The 18,463-nt window shown below is 43.3% G+C and overlaps 1 protein-coding gene across 3 annotated transcripts in view; it reads right to left on the bottom strand.

The window, feature by feature from the left end:
• Positions 1-18,463, bottom strand: part of LOC137098079 (neuropilin-1a-like) — a 66,131-nt gene that overhangs the window by 12,144 nt on the left and 35,524 nt on the right. For all 3 annotated transcript variants that reach the window (XM_067473871.1, XM_067473870.1, XM_067473867.1), the window contains exons 7-11: positions 9,849-10,004; positions 8,440-8,584; positions 5,947-6,122; positions 5,622-5,777; positions 491-635 (exon numbers count right to left, since the gene is read on the bottom strand). In XM_067473871.1, the coding sequence (XP_067329972.1) occupies positions 491-635; positions 5,622-5,777; positions 5,947-6,122; positions 8,440-8,584; positions 9,849-10,004 (778 nt within the window). The remainder of the gene's footprint in view (positions 1-490; positions 636-5,621; positions 5,778-5,946; positions 6,123-8,439; positions 8,585-9,848; positions 10,005-18,463) is intronic.

Raw genomic sequence — 18,463 nt, 5'->3', positions numbered from 1 at the left:
AGGCCAGGTAAACATGTCAAAACGCTGTTTGCATGTTTGTACTGGCCATGTGGTGTCACACCCTTCATATCACACACTCAAAACTACAGTGTGTACATCCAATGGATAGTTTTTCAACTGTCTAAATGTGTAGATCCATTTTCAGCTCGTGTTATTGTTTTGTTCAGAGCTGGTTCCACCTGCAAACCTTCTAGGAACCGCTTTGCTTTTCTTTGGGCTCGAGAGCCGCCGTCGAAACACACGATTACACTGGCTACACGTTGGTCCAGCTGCTCATGATAGTCCTTCCTTCAGCCCCTGATGTGAGTGGCTCTTGGATTTCGACCAGCAAAGAGTCGGTGCTGCTTTAAGATTAGCACTAACTCCTCTTCTTTTTTAGGATAAATGAATAGCAGAAAATACAGCATTTCAGCCAAACAATACAAGAATCTTTTTAACCAGACTAGTTAAGTGTGGCGTGTTGCACATCCTTCAGAACGTGCAGACTCACCATGCAGTTCACAGCCCAGCAGCTCCAGTCGGAGGCCCAGGCCCTCAGAGGTGGCTCTCTCTGGGTAGATCCTAACGAAGCGGGTCACCAGGGGACCAATGGACCTAAGCTCTGGGGTGTCGTGGTTCTGATTCCCAGTGATTGTCTGAGGGAGAAGGGAGAGACACGGCAGCTATGTCAACTCATTGTAGTCATTTTCTGTTTGTGAGGCGTTTAAACGGCTGCTGCAACTGTTAGCTGCAAATATTCTCTGTGTTCATTCCATGTAGCGCACAGAGCTTCAATGGTGCCTCCGAAAATCTCCAGAGCACCAAGACAAGCTCATGCACGTCTGAGTCAAGTCTGATGTCTTAAAACCGTCATCCAGGTCTAGTCTCATGTCTCCTTTTAAAGTTTAGATGGAATTGTGTCCCTCTCAGCTGCTACAGACCATAAAACCCTTTGTGCAGGTAAAGATAAAGCTTTTTACAGCTGAGCGAAGCGACACAATATCATGAGTAAAGTTAGTCGCACTGTTTATTTATGTGCATTCAAGTGTGACTTGATGCTGTCTCTGGTTCAAAGAACTTTCTAGTTTGAGTGTGACATGTGAGTCACTCTCACATGAGTCAGTTTAGCTAATTAAAAAAACAGCAGCCTGAGGGGAGATGGAAGTGAAATGTGGTCCACGTCTCAGACTGTGCCATGATGTAAACTATAACGTGGTAAGTGAATCACAGAACCTGAGCAAAAAAAAGAAAAGACGCAAAGCTCATCCGTTCGGTGCCCGAACAATAGCTTGTACTGTTCCATATGAAAGCAGGAAACTAAAAGTAAAGCCAGGAAATCAGAACCAGAGACCATCCTTTCACATTCCCGACATGGAAGCAGCACAGATGAAAACAGTTACTGTCACACTGACACCAAACACTAAACACACTCCTGCCTGAGCCACTGAGGTTCTGTGGATGCTTGTTTCTCTCTGCTTTGGCATTTGCTTTTTTTTCCCTCTCTTTTGCTCATTTCATGTGCTATTTTAGCTGTTTTTGTGTCTCTTTGCATCTCTGGACAGTTTCATATATTTTGTTTCATACTGCGCCTTTATTTTGCCTGTTTGGTCCTTTTGCATTTTACCTGAGCTGTGCAACTTTCAAACAAAGAACATTTCTTTCCTTGGGCCTGTGCCCAGTCTGCAGCTAAGGACTACAGATAAAAAGTTTGGCTCATACACACAGTACAATTAAAAATGAACCTTACTCTCCGCAACAAGATGTGAAAAGCTAAATTATTATACAGTAGTTTTATGTATTTATTTAAACTAAGGTTTATTGCAAACATTAACTCAACAATTCAGTGTTGAGGTACATGAGACTTTCAGACGGTTACATGTTTTTCCTAAAAGGTCGTCTTGCTCACTTTACAGTAACTTGTTTAACTTGTTTAAAAAAACAGCTTTAAGAGAAAAGAGAGAGTAGAATAAAAATCTGAAAACATTCCTCACAAAATCCTCTTTCAGGATAACTCCTACTCCATTTCTCTTCCTATCTGACCCATGGTAGAACAACTTGAACCCTGCTCCTAAGCTTCTAGCCTTGCTACCTTTCCACCTGGTCTCCTGGACACACAGTATGTCCACTTTCCTTCTCTGCATCATGTCAATCAACTCTCTGTCCTTCCCTGTCATAGTCCCAACATTCAAAGTCCCTACTGTCAGTCCTACATTCTTAGCTTTCCTCTTCTCTCTCTGCCTACGAACACACCTTCCTCCACTGCTTCTTCCACCAACAGTAGCCCAGTTTCCACTGGTACCCTGTGGGTCAGCAGCACGGGTCATTAACCCGGCCCTGACCGATCTGGTATGGAAGTCAGTTTTGCACGTTTTATTTGCCATGTGTTTTACGTCTGATGCCCTTCCTGCCACAACCCTCTGCATTTATCCAGACTTTGGACAGACACAAGAAGACACTGGCCTGTGTCCCCTTGTGGTTGCATTTTCTTGTTGACAAGAGCTAAAAGAGATAAAAAGACAAAAGACGGGCGTTGAGCTGCATTTCTTGCTGTTGGATCGGTACCTAAGAACTTGTTAGCTGCTTACTGTGTTTTGTGTGGATGTGGTGGTAAAGTTTTAGCATGTGATCATCCACACGTGTCGACAAAGGTTAAGCAAATGCAGCAAACTTTCTCAATGCCACACTAGCAGCACATTGGACGCGCTAACACGGTTCGTGCTCTTTAGCTGTGCTGCCTAGTTTGTGGAGGTAATCCGGGTTTTGTGAGGCTGCTTTGGTTGGCTAACTGTTGTGTTTCTGTTTGGGGAAACTTTGACTGGCCCACAGGAAGAAAACTGTCTGGGCACGAATATTTACTGTAAAGTACAACTTTGTAGAAACGCGCTGTCGGGTTCTTTTGTCAGTCTAACATGTCAGTTGGCATCATTGTTTGGCTCCTGGTGCTTTCTTTATTGGTTCAGTTACAGTTTAACCAAATGCACATGCACCTCATGAGAAGGCCTCAAACCATGACTGGTATTTACGACAGTTGTGTAAAAGTGAATCCCACATCATTAGTAGGGGAAGAACCTAAAGTACTTGCTGTTGCTTTAAACAATGATCACAAGTATTTTTTTTATCACTGCTGTCCCGCTGTCAGGAGCTAAGCTGAGCACCTGGCCAGTCTCTCATGTTTATGCATGAACAAATACATTATGTACAGTGAGCGTGTATCATGGAGCACTAGCATGTTTAAACACATGTATCAGTCGCGCCTCACTGAGCCTTCCTGAAAGGGCTTTACATAAAAGGACAGAGGAAGCAGAGCAGGGAGGTGGACGGGAGGGACAGAGGAGGATCCAGATCTCCGTCTGCAGTAAATCAGCAGGACTCTGATGGCCAACCTCGTCCTCCGCCCCGCCATCTGGAACAAATAGAGGGGGATGTTGCGCCAGCGGGGGCCGGCCGAGTGGAGGAAGTGCGGGTCTTGAAAGCAACGATGTGAATTTCCTCTTCAGGATGAAAATCGGAGCGACTAAAATCATCGAGAGGGGTTAGAAAACAAGACTGGTGGGCACCAGAATTTCCATGTCTTTGCAGAAATTGTCTGCGAACATCTGAATGCTAATGTCATGTCCACCTTTTCGACTGAGCACTCATGGTGGTGCTCCTGACGTCTACTGTCAGCCTCCGTCAGACGAGTCACAGGGGTCTTTGTGGGCTCCCTGTCTAATCTGCGTCTCTTTGAGGACGAGCTCCTCCAGGCAGATCTACACGTGTCACGGTTCTGCATTGGTGGTGACAAAATCTGCAAAACCAACAGTGCTCCTGCTTTATTGCAATTATTACTATCACAGAATTCTGATGGATTTTTGCAGTCGTGAATTCAGCTGCTTACAGTTGTGAACGTGTCGGTTACACAGCTGTACACAGGACGTTCACAGATAAAGGAACATTAGCAGCTTTCCTACTGTTGTTGCAGCACCAGTGTTGAAGTTAATGACACCACATGAGAATTGTGCGACCTTTACTTAAGCAATGCTGAGCTTAAATACAGCGGGAACATTTATGCAGAAATGTGTGTGGTCACGAACACAGCAGCAACTCATTAAGCTTCTCTGCCTCAGTAATGTTATGAAGACGAGCACACAATGCTGCAACTCCTCCTGTTGGTTTCCTCACATTGCCTGTTGTGTGTCTGTGATGTCAGCTACCTCTTTTCTTCCTTCTTCTACTCTGTATTTATTTCCTGTGACCTAAAATTATTTACTACTACTACAACAACATAATTTCCCATTGAAAGTTTTGTTGCGAGCCGCAGACAAAGCCTGCAACAAACAGCACAGTCGGCGTTCACATGAATAGCAAGTCTATAATTTGGGTGCAAAACATTTCATTCCTGCAGCGGCGGCGCAGCCAGTCGAGCGTCTGTCTGATGGCTTCCAGGAATGACAGATTACAGTAATAGGAGGCTTATTTCATGTCAACAAGCTTTTATCTGCCTTTCTTGTAATTTACTTTCTATTAATCTGCACTGGCCTGCATCAGCGTGCTGCCCCTGAATGAGAGCGTGGAAATAAAGAGGGAGGGGGAGCAGAAAGACATGTTTTATGTGCGTACACATCCATATGCACCTCAAAACCCGCTACTCTATGTTTCTGTTCAACCATTTTTTTTGGAGGCACCGATTTTAAATTTATGTCGATAAACTGACTGTGAAAATCAGGCAAAACATAATACTATGATTAAGTGCACTAGTGAGGTACTTGTACTTGACTTTACGTATCCGTTTGGAATTTCTGATGTCTACTTATGTGTGTTTATGGACTGTCTCCTCTTATTTTCGGCATAACTTTTTCAAGAAAAACTTAAAAAACTGGCACTGACCTCATCAATCGTGCCTAATGTGGAAAACTTCCTAGAAAGCAACAAGGGAATAGCAGCTGATTTTTTGGAAAAATGTTTCCAGGAAATTCCCTGGAAAATACAGGAACTGTGAAATAAAACGTCACCAGACAGAGCTCTGCCTAACACAGCTCCAACGCGCTGATGTCTCCGTACAGGTCACACGGTTCTGCAGAACAAGAGGGTCTAACTTTTGATATTTTAAGCACATTTTGTTTATTTTTTATTGGAAGTGTTTTGCTTATAATGAAGTATTTGCATATATTGGAGTATTTGTACGTGGGACAAATAGCGGTTGTGCACCAATCCCTGGGTTGTTGGTTCGATCCCCGGCTCCTCCGGTCACGTCGAAGTGTCCTTGAGTTAGACCCTGAACACCAGCTTAGTTGCTCCTGGTGAGCGTTGGCCAGCAGCTTAGCAGCACCGGTGTGTGTGTGTGTGTGTGTGTGTGTGTGTGTGTGTGTGAAGCGCTGTGAGTGCCAATAGGAGGATAAGTGTTATATAAGTGCAGAACATTTACCATCTACTTTGATGATTTGATTATCTTTACATATGTGAAGGATCTGATGCTTCCATCACTGATTGGCAGACGACTTAAAAAGGGTCAACACTTCATAAAACTCACTCACTCACAGACTAGAGATGCACATTCTGACATTTGAATAGCATTAAACTAATCAACTCACTCCACGCAAAAGGAGACAGAAGGAGAGACACAGAGGGACCTAACGGTCTAAAGCAGCTCTGAGTGAACCGACCTTGGTCCTGGTGCTGTTGTCCTCCTTGACAAAAGTCCACGCTTTTCCATCCAGACTGTGACCCACTTTAAACTTTTTCATGAAGACGTTTTTGTCGCGGTTTTTCCCACCCTGGATCACCACACCGGTCACCATCTTGTCCTGGCCCAGATCCACCTACCAGGAAGGACAAGAGAGCCAATTGGCTAAGAGCTCAACCCGAAAACAAACCTGCATCATGTGGTGATAAACTGATAAAACCCTAATAATTAAGGTCAAGCTATGATGAGGAAATGCAAGCTGACACTGTTTTACCTGTTGAGGTGCAGTTAAGCTGTGAACCCACCTGTAGCCACTCGTTTTTGAAGGGCTGCTTGGTTTGCTGGCCGCTCCACCCTGACCTCCCTGTCAACAAACGGGCGTTCTCAGCCACCCAGCCCCGGTCAGCGAAGGATGAGGCGGTGATCTGAGCATCTGAGATCTGACCGGACACCATCCCCAGCATCCCTGAACAGGGGTAGTCTGCGCAGAGACAGAGAGAACAGCAGTGAGAAAATGAGGGATAAGGAAGATTTTGCTGTGCCGCGCTGTGTGTGTGATAAGGACGGACGCTGCCATTCTTATCTCGTCACTGCCTGAGACAGCAGTTCTAGCTGGTGCCCTGCGGGAACTGCTGCACAGCTCAAACTCAAAAGTAGAAACACCAAAGACCCATTAATCGTCTCTTGGGTGAGTTTGTTTGAACGGAACATGGAATGATGAAGCTTTGTGTGTCTTCAGTGGTAATACTATTATATTTTTATCATTTAAAGTAGTGTAGAGAAAACCACTATCACTGCTACAATTACTGTTATAACTTACTGCTAACGCTACAAATACTAACACAACTCGTACTACAACAGATGCTCTTTCTTCTTCCCTTTGTTTACTGCTTTTACTACGGTTGTTCGTAGTAGTTCCTGTTTGAACTGCATTAAACGATCCAGAAACACAAGTCTCGGGAAGAAGCCAACTACACGTATTTAAACCTATGTTTTGCAGTATTTGCTGGCAGCGTTCACAGTAAAGTGAAAGCATTTTGGTTGTTTTGTTGAGATGTTGCAGGTCTAATTTCACAGCTGAACTTGCAAAGCCTGCACAGATTTGACTGCAGTGCTTTGCTGAATGACATCACTGTTCACTGCAGTAAAAGTTGAGCCAGGTGCAACTTGTTTATTGCACAATCTTGGATGTTTTCGTTTTTTTGGGAGCCATCTTTAATGTTTGCAGCCCACCGTGGAAACCGTCTGGCTCCAGCGAAATTAGGAAAAAAGGCCGAGTTTTTTCATGCAGAACTATAGTTATAGTTGAAGATCTCTCTCACTAAAACACAGGCCCTGGCTGAATTTTGAGGACACAAAAGCAAAATCTGATTCTTTTTTAGACCCTTAATTAGTAACAACCTTTGATGGCAGAAACTAAGTGATGTTTTCTATTCTGTACTTGAAGCAACACAAGCTTAAAGGTCTATTAATGTGCTGCTATTTTCGATCTCAACGCTGGCAACAGCCTCTGCTACTGGTGCCACCACATAAACTACCACAGTTTGTGCATTTTGCACGTCCATCTGAGATTTGCTCACATTGTCAGAAGTCACACGGCTGCTAGCAGCAGAGCTTGGACCGTGTTGGAGGTGCAATGCTGACATCGACAGACTCGCCTGCTGAAGGAGATGCAACACGTGACCTTGAGGCTACGGCACAGTCTGTCGAAGCACCGGGCCAGTCTGCTCTGTCTCTGATGCTGCCATTTTAGTTGGTTAAGTGTTAGGAAATAAACGCGGATAAGTGTTGGATAACTAACGGTATTCGGTTGTGATTTCAGCTTTATCTGGATGAAAAGAAATCTTAAGGAAACTCTATAAAACACTGGGACACTGGGAGCCAAACCACCAGACCAAATATCTGTGCTTAAATAGTCACGATCTCAGCGGGTTCCAGAGCGTTGTGGTGTTTAACAGCTGCTGAGGATGGAAATTCCTTCACACTGTCAATTTACAGACACTGTTCTTTATGGAGCCCACCTACAGAAAGGTCTGCGTGTCTTTCCGTCCTTATTGGTACCAAATGTCTCCCCAGGGACAGAAAAGACGGGTTGCATGTGGCAAAATGAGACTGTTTACTTCTTAAAACGTGTGTTTGATTTGGGCTTAAACCTAGAGAATTAGTTAAAACTAAAGGCTGTGAGGTTTGCAGCGAATAACTTCACATCACACACACTTTCTCAGTCGTGTTATTTCCTGAATCACCTGTCTAGCACTGTGCAGCCTGTTCTCCCGTGAATAACAGCCTAATGTCTGCTTTATGGAGCTCTCCTACCGAGAGCTGCTTGTAGCACATCAAGAGCGGAGCTTTATATAATGTTAAGGGATGAGTAATGAGACGGCATGTTTTTCCTCTGCCCCTCAGTAATGAATAACGGTGTCCTTCTGTGGGAGTTTGCGCTCGGCTCGGAGACGGCGATTATTTTAAATCAACGCAGGGAGCAGCAGGAGCTTCTCATCCGGCAGCCAAGAAGATGTTAGTTTGAATAACGACGTGCAAATGTGAGAGAATCTGATTAACGTGTAGCCGACCAACGGCAGGTAAAAGTTTCACAGAGTGTTTTCCACTGTCACTCATTTTTTCACGAGGTGTTAATATTACTTTAGCGAACAGACGTCGGCTGTTTGGTAAAATGCCTCCCCGGTGCTGCATCTGCCAAAGTACGTCACACGTTTAGGAAAGTAGGCTCAGCATGTCAACGCGATGGCAACAAGTCATTGTAGTTCAGATTTGGATGCTTGGTCCGCGGGTGATACCTGACGTTCTGCAGCCGTAGATCTCAAAGCGCATGCAGATGCCTTGCTCCCAGGTCATGGGGCGGATGCGGATGTAACGAGTGAGAGTCTGCTTGGGAAGAAAGGAGCGAACCTCGTCCACTGCGTTGTGGTTCCCTTCAAAAATCTGAAGATACAAAAAAATACATACATTAGTACTTCGACTTGTTTGTTACTTCCTGTACTGATACTACTCATCTAAAGTCACCCCTACTACTTTTTACTGCAGCTACTTAAACTATCATTACTGTGCTAGTACTCAAAGTACAACTCTGTACAACTTCAACTGCTGCTAATATAGCAGCTACTTCCTTTGAAACAACAAACACTGCTGCCACTGCTCCTCCTAATACTACTACTACTGCTACAATTGGTACTACTGAAGCTACTGCTGATACTGTAACTACGATTGCTGCCTTTACTAGTACAAGTACAGATTCTTTTACACCCGCCAATACTACTACAACTAATTCCAGTTCTATTGCTACTGGTGGCAATACCACAAATGACTCTGCTATTACTCTAACTATTATTTTGTACTGCTTCTACTGAACCAGCACCGACTGATTTTACTGTGCATGTACTAACATTACTACCGTACTGCTACCTTTATTGGTGCTACTTCAAATACAGCCAAAGTCACAGTTAGCACTACTTCCATTACAGTTTTTGATACCACCATCACTACTGCATTGTAGCAACAACACATGTACTGTATTACCAGCACTACCACTTCATCTTCTGCTATTCCTATAGATACAGCTACTGCAGTCAAGTGAGATGCATAGTAAAAGCTGTAAGGATCTAAAATGTTGAAATACAACGTCAGTGGCTTTAGAGTATTCAAATGCTACTATATCTTCAGTGTTTTTAGCTAAAACGCCTGAACACTGCCTGAACGGGGACATAACACATGCAAGAAATCAGTTGACTGGAAATTTCCTTGCAAACTTAAGCAGATTGTGGTTTGACCCAGACTGTGGATCAAAGACACTTGACTTCCAGTAACTTCAAAGCACCAAAAACAGTAGTTACATTGATACAAGGCTGTTCAACATGAGGCATGACAGCCGCATTTAGGTCTCTGGAAATCCCTTCAGGCTCTGTTTAGCAGCAGCTGAGACTCAGACGTGCTTGGGTTGATGCACGCCGTGTGTGCTTGTCCTCGCACGTCTATCAATACGCTGATTAATGAGAAACTCTGGAAGTTGCCAATTTATCAGCGCAGCAGTGTCACTAGGAAAACGTCTAGTACAACGTGTTCTTTGGAGAAGAAACTGACTGTGATGTGAGTGGGATGGAAAGCCGAGTCAAATGCGGTCATCCATCCTTCCCTCTTCACTGATCAGTTCGCAGTGAATGCTCATCAGCACGAAAGGACTCATGGTTACCTTCTGCTTTGAGCCGTCCTTCATAGTGACCCAGTCCTCTCCATTGGAGCTCAGGTCCACTTTGTATGAACGGACAAAGTAGTGCTTCCTGGTCTCTTTGGAGATCGCTCCCTGCGTCCCGATGGCTGTGATGAATCGCAGGAATCCCAAATCCACCTGGAAACACATGGGGGGAGAGTTTTAGAGAGTGTTAAAGGCAACGCACTTCTGCAGGGGCCATATGCGGCAGATGAGATTTCTCATGATTCAATAGAATAAAATAATAAATTGCAAAAGAATAAATAGTTCAAATTGTTCAGTGATTGTAGAAATAAATAGTTAAAAGTCATGGATTTAAAAAAGGCTTAAATATATAGAGACAATGGCAAAACATTTAATATCTTGAAAGAATTTTTGATATAAAGTTGAAATACATAGTTTCATTGAAATAAAAAGATACGGTGAGTCAAAATAAATAATTTAAATATTAGATACAGTTTTAAAAAGTGATAAATAATATGTAGTTAAAATACGGATACACTTAAAATATTATTAGGAAAACGGAAACTATTGGGGCTAAAAGTAATAGATACAAATTTTGAAAAAATACTAATTAAATAAAAAATTGTTTAAGTATATTATACTGTAAAGTTTTTATTTTTTGTTAAAATTTTTGATTTCGATTTGACATCGACAGATAAAATTCTAAATAAATAACTGAAATACATAACCAAAGTAGTTCATAAATAATGAATACATGATTAAAATAATGCACAAATAAAGTAATGGAGCTAAAAGTCATTAAAGTACAGTAAAATATACCAAAACCCGACATATACAGTAAACTGTGCACTGGGTCTCTGGGTGACGTTGAACCCTTTTCTGGAGGTTAAGCCAACGAGCAGCTTTTTCCCTTTCTGGTGAAGAGCTGGTAACTGAAGCCTGATTTGACCTCAGTTTGCTCAATCACAAGACTGAGTTTGTTCTCGGGCCAAACTGGGAACAAACGCAGCACAGAGAAGCACAGTTGTTGCTGCATCCATTATGTGACCTCTTCTTGGACACAACAAACCGAATGCGATTTCAAAAGGTAGGACGTGCCGCTCGAGGCACCGGGGGGGATACGGGGGCTCAGGTCTCATTAATTATACCATGATCCATAGCAGGACGCCGGAGAGACAGGCGGCCTCCTCTCAATCACGTTCGCTCCAAACAGCCTCTCAAAGCCGGTGAGACCCGGTGCTTTTAAAACCCTCTCAGTCACTTTTAGTTTGTGTTGTGGCTACAACGTTAAACCCAGCTGAGTTTTTGGATTTAACATTTTCAGTAAAGAAACAGACTCACTCACACATTACCAACACACAACCTCCTGGGTGGGGATGCAGCATCACATGGGGATTTAGGCCACGTGTTTAATTCAGCCAAGTTGAGACAGGGACACACTGAGCCTCAGGGTGCTGATCCAACGTGTGTGTGTGTGTGTGTCAGCTCATTAATAACTAGTACGTGACCTGTGTGTTGTTGTGGCAAACCAACGGCATGTTTGACCTAAATGTGAGCTAACGTAAGGACTAAACTTACAGTGAGGAAGATCCAGGACAATCTACAACCTTCTTGTATCACAACACACTGAAAGTCGAGTCACCGCATGCTGCTTGAAATTACTGCCGGTTAACAAGCAAGTAAACCACATCTCTGAGGGTTGTAATACTCTTTGTAGTATTTTGGCCAAAGGTGATTATTCGACTCTATTCTGATATTAATGGATAAGAATGCTGCAGCCCATTCTCCAGAGTAACAGACCCTCAAGTGGAACCTAGTGAAATAAAATGAAGTTTAATGATGAAGACAATTATCTTCAAAAAAAATCATTTGGTTTGTGCATTAAAAAACTCGGATTTCTATCATTTTCTAAATGAATCATGTTAAAATCAACACTGAATCTTCTCTTCTGTTGATGTCTAAAAACTATTTAAAAGACACATCAGCCAGAAACACTGAAAAACTAGACCCTATTAATATCGTCCTGACCGACTAGAGTTTCCTTGAAGAGATCTGGGGCAATGTTCAGTAAAAATATCAGCTGGGTGTGTTTTGAACAGATGGTTCAATTCCCTGTCCATACTTTGTGTCAAAGTGTCATTGGCAAAGAAAGTGAATCCTAGTTGCTCTCGTTGGATGAGGTGAGCACCTCGCCGGGCAGCCACCGCCATCGGCCCGCGAGTGTGAAAGAGGTGCAACACTGTAAAGCGCTTTGGATAAAACACTCACCATCACTGCATTGTCTCTTTAACACTTACACAACGTCCCATTGACTAAGTGACGTAACCAGCAGTCATGAGAACAGAGGTCAAGGCTGAGGGAAAACTTCCCAGACACCTAAAAATAAGAAAAGTAATCCACTTTCTAAAGAGTAAGTAATTAAATTTTTGGTTCCAAACGGGAGGAGAAACACATGTGTGATCGTCCTCAGCACTTTAACTGCTTCAAAGAAAAAGCTCAGCACGATATTTTTATTAACCCCAAATGAAATTACTGTGACACTGCTGCATCTCGTGGCTGCACTTTTTTCTTATTCCAGTTTTCTCGTGGAATTATGATCCAAGGGCCGGAATAAGAGATAAAAAGAGCGTTATCTCCCTGGAACCAAGAAGCATCCCGACACAGTTCAGAGCGCTCAGGCAGAAGCAGATAGAAAAAGATTATTAAACTGATCCCCATCGTGGAGGAGAGCGGCGGCGAGGTTTTAAATCGAGAACTCACAGTTATTCTCACAGTAGTAATCAAACAGTCATCACGTCCAGATCCTCCCCACTGTGATGAAGCACTTTGTTACAGTTACACACCGAAATAGACAACGCTGCAGCGTGTGGGACGTCTGTGTCACGTATGAGTGTAATTATGCTTCTATACTGTACATGGGAAGGAACCAGACGCCATTATTTAGCTTCTCCCACTGTTACTTTCTCAGGAAGAGAGAGAAAAAAAGCTTCCCGAAGCTCTGCGAATGACAGGGAGACCCCTGGGAAACCGAGTGTGGTGGGATTGTTTGCAGGCGTTCCCCACTGTGTTCCAGTGTCAATTCCCACGGGGTGTAGTCTTAACCACCCCCCCCCCCCCACCCCCCCAAAAAAAACTACAGTCCCACTGCATGCAAAACTCTGTGACATTCGCTGATCAAGCTGCTAGATGTCCGTCTGTTACAGCATCAAGAACTGGGATAAGAAATAAAGAAATGGGGGAGTCACATGAAGAATTAACCCGCAGAACAGAACAGGTTCACTTGTCTAAACCAGCGGCTTCTTTTAAAATTACAGAAACTACTTGTGAGCAGGTTGTGTCCTCGGTGTGAACACGAGTATCCAGTAAACCAGTATCAAATCGTAATCCATTTTATTTCTGACGGCTTTTACAAACAGTCTGGAGTCTGGATTTGAAGAGTTCCAGAGTTTGGGAGCAGAGCGGGTGGAAGACAAATGAGAGTCAAATCGGAGAAACGTCAGGAAAAATAGTCATCAAAGAGCAAATGTTCTTTGTAAAGTGAACTATTCTTCTTTAAACAGATATTTAATGGGGGCAGCATGGTGGTGCGGTGGTTACACATGGTGTGTGTGTTTGTCTCTCTGAGGCCCAGAGATGGACTGGCGGCGTGTTCGGGGTGTATCCTGCCCCTCGCCCGATGACAGCTGGGACGGGCTCCACTTTATGGAGCGTTTTTGTTTTGGTTTGATGTCTTTCAGGTTTTTTTAAATTGTCGTGACACTATCTAAGAAAAGCCCCATGGGCCATAATGTGCCTCCTGTCCACTGCACTTTGGTGACTTCTACCCGTTTTATTAAACCGTTACATCTACAGCAGATGGAAAACACACAAACAGCAGTTAACACTTTCATCAGGCGTCATTTTTACACTTCAACTCTTTCAAATTGAACGTTGGCTTTAAAACTCTGAAGGATAATGTAAAGAAAAGGAAGGTGACATTTAAAAGGGGTTTTCCCGTAAACACAGATAAAAAAAACGATGCATATTGTAATTTAAAAAACTACACAGTGATTTTTTCATAATGTGGGACATTGGCTGAGGATGAAGGTTGGACGTAGAATAAACTAGAAAATCCTCAACATGTTTTCACAGTTTAAAGTGAGAAAGCAGAGTTTTCCAGAGTAAAAGGCTGTTGGCCCAGTTTAAAGAGGAAAAGCCTCATCATTTACAGTAATCCACTGACCGGCTGTCACCATCTTTACAGGTTTTCTATAGCATCAAGGCCCCATTCTGCAGACTTCCTCCATCAAGAGACTAAGGCTAATTGCTCTTCCATCTTCTAAACACTCAACACTTGGCAGTGCCTAAATATATGCAACAGAAAATACTCTCGCTTAAAGCTTTTTAATGAGGGGAACAAAATGCAGGAAGGAGCACATTATTCAGTCAGACTGGGGCTAAACGAGACTGAACAAAAACACGAGAACTTTGTGCCAACACCAGGATACTGCACTAACCGTGATAGTGAAAGAAAGACACCATGACTCAGTTCTACAGGGTTTGAGAACTTCTTTAAAATGTGCTGTATGCTGATGATACAGCGTATAGCATGTTAACAGGATAATCTAAAGATGATTGTCAGAATTTGATTGTGTCAGAAGGAGTTTTTGTTCATTCTTTCTCATTTCTTGCTCACCTCAATGTCAGAGCCATCCACACTTATTTATCACCATGTAGCAACCTTTTTGCAGCCATAGCGTTTTCATAAAAAGGTTTCCAGCTACTGAAAAGAAAATCCACACATTTAAATCCAGTTGAACTGAATGGCCTTAGTGAAGCACTGGATTCTGGGAGAAACTCTATCTTTCATTCTCTACAGACAGAGCTTGTTTGCTTGTCTCAAACATTACTGTAATCATGTAAAATCGTTCCTGAATGAAGTTCTCTGACGAATGTCTTAATCTCTGTGATTAAGTAATTAGTTTCATGATTAGCATTAATATTCTAGCATCGAAAGAACTCAGGTGCTGAGAGGTTTCTGTCACTGAGATTCCTCGCACTCTTCAGCTCTCTGGAGGCTCTGATGTCTCTGCCGCGGCGCCGTCACTACACCTCGCTCACACAAAACCCCAATGTCTTCTCCAGATGCACAACGCTCGGCTCTTCCTGATGGCACGAAGACAAACGGCAGGGCATCTATAAATAGCTGAAGTCAGGAGGGGAAGGAAGCCTTTCCTGGGATTACATTATCCCAGGAAAGGCTGTCATTGAATAACAAGTCACTTTACGTCAGGACTCACTGCTCAATTTAAAGCCGCATCTGTACAAATGGAAACAATTTAGAGCAGCTTTGGAAGTAAATGGGAGCATTTAAGGTGAAGCTACGATGACTGAAACACAATCACTTAAAAACTAAGCCCACTCTGTTTTTAATGACTGTTTCACTGCAATTTGTGGATCAACTAACAATTCCATTGTGCGATGCACCTTTAACGCTCATTTGACATTGCACAACTCTGCACTTTGGTTCTGTACTTTTCCCGTTGCACAAGTTAAACGTTGGTGTTTTTCTTGAGATTTACACTTAATTCCTCTGTCAATCACTACTTGGATAAAATGTTCTTTACACATAGAAGGGATTTTCATTTCAAACATCCGGCATGCTGATAAAATGAGTCACTGCAGTGCAAAACATGGTTACAGATTATTGTTAAGCTAGATAATGAGCTCACTGTCTGCTGCCATCCAAACTGCCACAGGGTAACATCATTATGAATAGGAATCAGAAAATAGTATCAATAAAATATAAATGCCTTGAAATGAATAATAGAGGTGTGTGCAGTGGAGAAGACAGGCATGCAAGAATTAACAAAGTCATAATTTTCTTCTCAAGTCAGATAAATGGGAAGCCACAAGGCAAAGCCTCGCGCTGCACAGTTGGCCGATCACCACACTTAATCAAATAAAATGGAAACTTTTCCTCACAAAAACCACCAGTCATAACTCAAATGCCTCACAGAGGCAGAGGGAGGGCAGCAGCGCTGCTTCTGAGGCTATAAATCACTGTGGCAGTGGGCACTGCAACAACACATCAGTCCACACACACACACACACACCAAACTGGACACAATATAGGTCCTCGCCACGGGCTGGAGGAGCGAGCTTGTGACCGAGAGGTTGCCGGTGCAAATCTCATGACTGGTTAGTTGGCGGTGGGGACTGTGGGCGCATCCTGCAGCCACTGAAGCTTCTCAAAGGGCAACAGCAGAAGCTCTGTGCTGGCACCAACAAGCACACACAGCCACCAGGTGCTTAACCTCCTCACTCTCTGTACCAGACACAAACAGAACTTTACTTTCCTACCACAAGTCCTGTCAGGCCACGATTAAGCCAAGAAACTGGTTTTCAGAGTCTGCTGAATTTAAATTAGAGTTTGGTCACAACATGTCACAGAGGGAGGTTAATTAAATGCTAAGGTTAGTTTGGTTATTAATGTTATTAATGTGGGGAAACACATTACTGAGCTTTTATTGTGGGCGGTTGCCGCTTGCGAGACCTCAGTTCACCAGGGTCCACTGTGTCTCAGCGGGGTTGTGATTATTTGTTTTGGCAAAATATAATGTGAAATCACTTCAGCTTAATGTGAGCCCTGCTTCTTCTGGGGCCTAACAGCTAAGAGAGTTGTGTAAAAAGATCTTCATTGCATCTGTTCGGATCGTGTTGAGCACCAACCGTGGACCAGGCCGCAGAATGTGCCACATCCACAGAGGCTAAATTAGCAATGTCAAAAACTAAATGCTTATGAACAACATATAAAAATGTACCTCTCCCACAGCATAGAGCAGAGCTGGGTGGCCTACAACCTGTATCTTGTAGTATTTAAGGAGGCTGCAGTGCGAATGACTCATGCTTGTTTTGGAATATTTTCACCAGAGGCCCAGAAACGAAGCCGTGCTTCTCTGCACAAACATCAGCTTGGCAAATTCAAAGGTTTCAGCAAAACTGGACCTTTGTTGGCTTCACAAAACCCAACAGGTTTTCCTGAGTTGAGGATGCACTATGAACACGGTATCTCTATGAGATTCATGGCGACGTCCAACTACGACTGTACACAGAGAAAGTCATGTTTACCGACTGACCTAAATTCGTGCTCCATTAATCTATTAACCCCTATTAAAGAGTTGAACTTCATATCATTATATCCCAGAGGCCTCAGCTGTGGCCTAGTAACTAAAAAAAAGTCCCCAGACAAACAATAGAGAGCCCCCAGTGCCAATCCAGCACGGAGGCTGTTTTCCTGTCTGTTTCCCGTAGCCCCCACAGGAAGGACATAAGGTGCATTGTGAGTGTTCCTCTATTATTTCCTGTCCCGGACAATGGGACAGTCCTGGACTCCAGCCGTGCCTAAAAGTGGCTCTATCTGAGGAGGGTTCCTAACCTGGGTTTACTTTACGTCCAAACTATTTGTTGAGTATAAAGCTAATTATAAGGGAACCAGGACTCATGACTAACTTGTTGATTATGTGCAGCCCTGTCAGGACTGATCCCTTGGCGCCAAGAGGAAACCCAACAAATCCGATTCTGTAGTTTTAGCTGAAGGTGAATGACTCCACATGTCTAAAGCGAAGTCCCAGAGCACAGGAAAAAACAGCTTCATGTTTTGACATTGTCGACGTCGGAGATTCCTCTTCTTAAAGACATGTCAGCCCAGTTTGCCCCCCAGAGCTGGCTCAGCTCTGCAAAGCCCAATTAAGAGGGTTAAGTTAAATTTGACGTCTTGAAAAAAAAAAAAATTGCGCCTTGAGCACTTTTCACATATACATTACTGGAAAATGTCTGGACAATCAGGTCTGGATAAATGTGAAAATAACAAAACACATATGTAGAGATGCTAAATTACCACAGAGACACTACAGGGGTACAAACAAAGAGAGACACAAAACAACTAGAGTGAGGCCGAATTACCAACGAAGAGAGGTTGGAAAACTGCAGGAAGATGCAAAATGATCACAAGGGGATGCAAAATAACTACAGTATGAAGCAAAAAGAGAGGCACAAAAAATGTCCACAGAGAAGCAAAGTAATATCTACAGAAAGACGCAAAATGACCACAATGAGAGACAAAATACATACAAAAGGATGCAAAATGACCTCAAAAAGACTGAAAATAGAGAAATTGGGATGCTAAATGAGCACAAACAGGCATTAAATAATACACAGAGACACAAGTCAACCTGGCTCCTACTGTACATTAGATGTTTGTGCCCAGGGGACACAATGCTGATAAACTGTGCAAACACGTTCGTCTCTTCCATGACTCAGGAGCCAACTGTCCTGGAGCAGAAAAACATGCGGAATGTGTTTCTAGAAACTAAATACAGAGATGCTGCGTGTCCACAGACAGTGCTGCAGCGTGGCAGAGTTCAAAATGAAGATAACAACTGTCCACTGTGCTGGAAAAGTAGAGTCCAATAAATAATGCATGTTTGCTTTTTTGTGTCCCCTGTAACGTGCAGGGAAGTGGTACAAACGAGTGAACAATGCTCAGGCCCAGATGTGAGCGAGATCTCTGTGGTGCAGCCGAGTTGAAAGTGAGGAACACCGTTTCTGCACGAGTGAATATGCAGGATTTCTATTTAGATCATACTCTAAAT

This window comes from Channa argus, chromosome 14, assembly GCF_033026475.1.
Source record: "Channa argus isolate prfri chromosome 14, Channa argus male v1.0, whole genome shotgun sequence".
NCBI classification, from domain to species: domain Eukaryota; kingdom Metazoa; phylum Chordata; class Actinopteri; order Anabantiformes; family Channidae; genus Channa; species Channa argus.
Note: the sequence above shows the minus strand (reverse complement) of the source record. Positions and strands in the feature narration are given on the sequence as shown.